This window comes from Coregonus lavaretus (genome assembly GCF_964263955.1).
Source record: "Coregonus lavaretus genome assembly, chromosome: 7".
NCBI classification, from domain to species: Eukaryota; Metazoa; Chordata; class Actinopteri; order Salmoniformes; family Salmonidae; genus Coregonus; species Coregonus lavaretus.
In genome coordinates, this window is record NC_139994.1 from 22,565,868 (window position 1) to 22,572,142 (window position 6,275).

Below are 6,275 nucleotides of genomic sequence, written 5' to 3' on the forward strand. Positions count from 1 at the left end.
TTTGACCTTTTTCTAAAGGAGGCGAGAGAGGACGGGGGAGAGGACACAGGAGGCGAACAAATCTAATTGATAAAAGGCCAGAGAATAGGACACATTTTTCCCAATGTTAGACAAGCCTCCTCTGGTGTTGGCATCAGGTACTACAGTAACTACAATCAAATTTTTTCAACCCAAAGCTTTATTATGATTGCTTTCATAAATGTGTTAAAAAAGTTAAATTAGCATAATACTATTTTGTAAGTTTTCAAATGACACCAACTCTGTATATTTGAATTATTCAAACGTTCAAATTATATTCCTCATTGACTTTAAATTATGATTTTGTTGAATTTCTACAAAATATGAAATACTACATTTCATCACATTTTTATTGAATCTTTACAAGGAATGACATCCCATATCCCACTAGAAAGGCTTTCTAAGATACTTTCTTTTACCTTTGAAAAATACCTCCGTTAACTTGACGATGACATCACTTTTAGAGACACCTTTGATGGGAAGATGAATCCAGGTTCACTGGCGTCTTTACATTTTCCAATAGAGAAGTATGGGAAGAGTCTTTCATTGAATGTGTCTTTGTGAGTGTAGATTTGGGACATGTCACGGGGGTCATAGAAGGACAATTCCCCTCCGCTGTAGTCGAGTTGCACCATAATCCTTTGGGCTCTCCTCTTCAGAGCAAGAAGCTTAGCCTCTGGATTTGTATACTCAATATTTTCCAAACCTAGAGCCCAGATTCCATATTTCGGTTTTGCGAATGTCCTATCTTTTCTGTTGATTGACTCTTTAGCCACACCCAAATTCCAGCTGGGGTGGTTCCCCACCTCCACCTCCCAGCTGTGCTTTCCTGAGGTGAACCCTTCAGAACCCAAAACATTTGCGTTAAACGTGCATCGGTCCGGATTATCTGGCAGCTTCTGCTGCATGCCTGTGTTTCACACACTGTTCAGATCATCAGACAAAGTGAGAAATCTGGGAGAAGTGTTGGGTTCCAGAATCACAGGAGCTTAAAGATAAGGAAATACTATGTCTATACAATGTATAACTTTTCTTTGGTATAGCTACATCATGAAAACGGACTATAAAGACAAGTTGTGACACAAATACAATTTTCTGTTAAACCTACTCTATCATCGACAATACATCATATTAATCACAAACATATTCTATTTTCAGTGTTACTCACTGTGGTTAACAATCACCAGCATCTTCTTCCAGAGTCTAAATTTGAGATTACCCAGGTGTTTGGCCACATCTATGAGCACTCCCGATAGAATCTTTGGATCCTGTGGTGTGCACTGCAGCTGGGCCCTACAACTATAAAGCATAATAATGGGTGAGTGTTCTTCTTACCTTGTAAGGAGTCAATGGACAAGGAAAGTGTCCTAACCTCTAATGTTATCATTTTAACCAAAAAACAATGGAAATCAATAAACCCGATATCAACATGTTTTAAATCAATGCCCAAATAATCTCAGAGATATTTCAAACCAAGTCATTGAGCTACACAATCCTCTCAGAAAGTTTAGTTATGATTGGTTTGTTTATAATTGCGCTTACTGTCTATAAGGTTTTTGATAAAATTAGGAGTAGCACTTATCAATTAAGAGTATGCTTTGATTTATTGCTAATCCAATATGGCCGCTTGATTTCGTATTTCTGCTCAATCATTGCATGCATTCATGATGTACATTGGTGTGTTCCAGTGCAATTGTACTCGGGTTGAGCTTGGCACCAAGCTTCATCCAGCAATTCATGAACACCACCCATTAAAATATTGAGATGGGATTTTTAGGCCATATCGTTTATGTGTAAGAAGAGTCAGTTATCTATATTAGTAACAAACAGATACTGTATGATATTGGGAAATAAAAGATGTTGGACATACCTCATTTGGATGCTTTTGTAGCTCTAGCAAGATAAGAAAGAGAAAAACACAATTTTAATGATATTATGCTATAATATAGTCAAGAACACATTGGAAAATCCTATGGAGAAAACAACCGATTATACCTTAGACAAGGAAACAAATCTGAAGCCATCATCATAATGGATCCTATCCCAACAGCTGCAGTAATGTCCCTCTATTCTAATCAGCACCAGCTCCTTGGGGGTATTGGTCACCCACAATCATACTGATTGCACTGCATATTGTTGTGGTGATAAGATTATCTAATCCTTACCCTCAAACTGAACTGAAAGCATTGCATGTCCGTTTCCTAACTAACAGATGCCACATGCAATGTTTGTAGTCTAGTTTTGGGATTACTGTGTACATACCTTCAGAAAGCGCAAATCCTGCTTCTTTAAGCCTTGTTCCAAAGTAGTGATACTCTTTGTAAGAGGTGAGATTTGGTCTTGAATGATCTTCATTTCTGTGGTCCTCAGTTCACCTAGTCTGGCCTTCTCTTCATCTCTCAGAAATGGGTGGAGCTTCTCAAACTCCTCCTTTATCTGTCACTCAGTGTCCACATTTACATTTTAGTCATTTAGCAGACGCTCTTATCCAGAGCGACTTACAGGAGCAATTAGGGTTAAGTGCCTTGCTCAAGGGCACATCGACAGATTTTTCACCTAGTCGGCTTGGGGATTAGAACCAGCGACCTTTCGGTTACTGGCACAACGCTCTTACCCACTAAGCTACCTGCCACCCCACCAATTGTGTCTATGAAAATGAAGCATCTTAATTAACGAAAATACCTGGTTGGGGCTGGAAATATCATGATTTTGGTAGGAAAATAGAATAATCCATAGAACATTTTAGAACAGTTAATAGAAAACACAATAAATGAACCAATTTAAAAAGCACAAAGCTAAAAAGTCTGTTCAATTTATTTCAGATAAAGGACTATATTTGTATTTTATTTTTGGGCTTCCATTGCCAATACACTTACCTTTCTTTGTGTGTTGAGCAATATGCTTCTATTTCCTCTCTGTCTCAGTACATATCTTCAGCTTGTCCTGCAGAGGCTTTAGGTCCAGCTTCAGCTTTTCCTGAGTGACATTGTATGGGTTGTTAATATAGCCATTTATCGTTTCGTACAACTTCATTCACAAAACTACATTCACATTCACTGGTCACTTCATATACTGTTTATATACTGTTTCTTACTCAATATGTACAGTATGTACTGTATTTTTGACATAGCTCATCCTAATATACAGTGCCTTCGAAAGTATTCACACTCCTTGACTTTTTCCACATTTTGTTGTGTTTCAGCCTCAATTTAAAATAGATTAAATTGAGATTTTGGTGTCACTGGCCTACACACAATACCCCCCCCCCCCCCAAAGGCGGGTGGTCACTCACTCCTGGCAAGCTCGCTCGTTGTCCCACTGTGCCGCCCAACCAAATTATCTAAAGGTAAGCAGACACCTGTTATATCTAAAGTCTGTAATTTGAATAAAGCACTGTGTGGTTGTTGACTCATTCTGACACGTAAGTGGCACCTCACTCACACTATGCTGTTCATTTAAGAGACGAAACCTACATTGGGGTATATATTGATTTATTACTGAATTATTAATAGACAAACCTGTTGGAAACTGACACAGACCACCTAGGTGATAGTTAGAAATTCCTAGGTGTGAATATGTATATGTTGACTTGGTGATAGGATTCAGGGCAAATCCAAGTATAAAGCCAATGGTTATATGAGTAAAGGCCTGTAATTGAGTGACAGGACGGTAAACGAGAAGTTTGTCCTGGCTATTTAGTCCTGTGTAGCTCAGTTGGTAGAGCATGGCGTTTGCAACGCCAGGGTTGTGGGTTCGATTCCCACGGGGGGCCAGTATGAAAAAAAAATTATGCAGTCGCTCTGGATAAGAGCGTCTGCTAAATGACGTAAATATAATATTGATTGTGGGATGGTAAACAAGAAGTTTGTCCCTGTGTGATAATTATTGAATGTGTTGTGTTATTTATTACTTTACTATTACTGTTGATTAATGGCTGGATGGTGGGCCGAAAATTCTGGATTACCTAGACACCTGTTTGAAGAAAGGGCATTTTCATTTGTGGAGTGGACTTTTAGTAACAACGGACACCAGGCTAGGTGTGCTGCATTAAACCTTGATTTATATGCTAAAACTGTTATAGAAACTAACGACTTTAGATATAGGTTGTCCTTGTCTGTATTGAGTGGAACCTCTTTTGAAACTGTTTTAGGGCCATTTCCAAACGAGAATTTGCCTGAAGAAGTTAGAATAATAATTCAGACTAAACCTATTACTGTAATACTGTTAAGTTATCTGTTCGCTTAGACTGCATTCAGTTTAAAGTAATTTACCACACTGTTTGTACGAGGATGGTGAGACATAAAACATAAAGCATTATACTGTTGTATACACTGTATTTCCACCTCACTGTTTTCTTACCCCAAACTATTAATAGAGGTAGTAGTAGGTAGATAGCGTTAGGCACCCACTGATATAGGAAATACTTTTGCATTTTAGCCCACATTACACGTAGGACGACCCCAACAAAAACTAGCAATCATGGCAGACAACTCAACAGTTCCCTCTCACATGCCCTCGGGACCCACACCAATGAAGCCTGTTACTCCTGTTGAGTACCTAGCCCAACAATACCCAGCATTTCAAAAATATCTTGTATGGGTTTTTAAGAAATGGCATGAATGGACAATTAGTCACAGGGAATTTTGGTTCCCCAAAGATGGGTCTTTTGACAAGAATCGATTTAACATCGTCCATGATATAGTGGAGAAGAGAAAACAAGACAAGAAAAAGGCAGAGAAAAAAGCCACACTGGTATCTGTAACTGTCTTACAACTACTCCGGTCAGAGGGAACCGTGTTTTGGGCACGATCCAGGATAAACCATCTACAGACTGTAGTCAAAATAGAAGAAGTAAAATGGAGAAGAATATCCCGCCAACAGCACCACTACCACCTCCCCCATATGATGATTGTTCCGGCTACAAGGGAGGTGCATTCCCTCTGAGACAGGTTGGTTTCAAACCAGAACCAAAAGTAAAAAAGTAATCATTAGAGCACCCTGGAAGAAACCGAAGAGGGAGAAGAGAGTTCCACAAACCCCGGGTCAGGGCCCTCTGTGGCAACCAGACTATCAGCTGAACTGAGTAAACTAAGCCTAGATGCCAGAACTAAACCACTCCCAGCTACCAAGCCAAAGTATCCATATGTAAGGACAGGGTGGTCGGTGATGGGAGAACAACAAGAGGACCGAAGAAGAGAAGAAGAAAGGAGGGAGGGGCTGAAAGAAAGCGAAGCAAGGTGGCAGAGAAATAAAGAAATGTTTGAGAAAGAGGATGAAAGACGCAGGGAAAAGAGAGAGGGGATGCAAGACAAAGGGATAGAGAGAGAGAGGATGAAGAGGAAAGACGGAGAAGAGAAAGCGAATACAAGATAAGATGGGATGATATGGAAGACAGAATAGCAGCTGAAGAGCTGGCACTCCGACATAAATACTACGATGATGTGGAGAGAATGAAGAAACAAGAAGAAATGAGACTGGTGAAAGGTATGATAACACCCTAACCACTGAATAACTATTCTATGACAGAACCTGCAGAAACCTACCAGAAGCGGTACAACTGAAACTGAAAGAAGTGGTTGGCTGGGACCGCAAAGATGTCCCTGAGAAAGAAGACTACATGAGACACCACTGCAAATTCTGGAAGAAGACAAAGGCAGAGGACAAATCAAAGAAAACAGGCCTGCAAACTCAACTGCAGAAGGCCCAACTGGCCGCACTGGAGAAAAGTAACAAACCAGACACAATGATGCTGCGCACCCCAGCACCTGCTCCAGCCCCGACACCTGTTCCACAGCCATGGTCTCCTGCAGCCCCTCCAGCCCAACAGGTACAGTTTCCACCACAGCCTTATGGTCATCCACAGCCATTCCAGCCCCATCAAACCTACCAGAGGAGGCACATAGGTGAGCCTATAGTCTGCTGGGGATGTGGTATATCTGGACATATGAGACACCAGTGCCCCACTGCTGTGGACCAGGGACGTTGGGCACCACAGCCAGGCTTCAGAAGAGGCCGAGATGGAACTGGCTAAGGACCCCACATGTGTGTACTGAACTAATCGAACTTGATGCAAAAGCAAGACCTGACCTATTTGTTGAACCTCTTGAGTTGGCTGACATGACACTTTTCTTAGATGGGTCGGCTTACGTTGATCAGACGACAGGAAGGAAACATGCAGGTTTTGCTGTAACAACTATAGTTAAATCACTACACATAGAGCAGTCCCTCCCTGATCATTTCTCTGCACATAAAGCAGA

The 6,275-nt window shown here is 40.8% G+C and overlaps 1 protein-coding gene across 1 annotated transcript; it reads right to left on the reverse strand.

Moving 5' to 3' along the window:
* Positions 1–455: 455 nt before the first annotated feature.
* On the reverse strand, positions 456–5,885 carry LOC311132436 (zinc-binding protein A33-like; the record flags this gene model as incomplete). The annotated part of the gene is made up of 5 exons (XM_084165728.1): positions 456–928; positions 1,187–1,311; positions 1,889–1,911; positions 2,281–2,454; positions 5,784–5,885. The coding sequence occupies 5 exons, from the start codon at positions 5,883–5,885 to the stop codon at positions 456–458; spliced, it is 897 nt and encodes a 298-aa protein (XP_084021854.1).
* Positions 5,886–6,275: the final 390 nt, after the last annotated feature.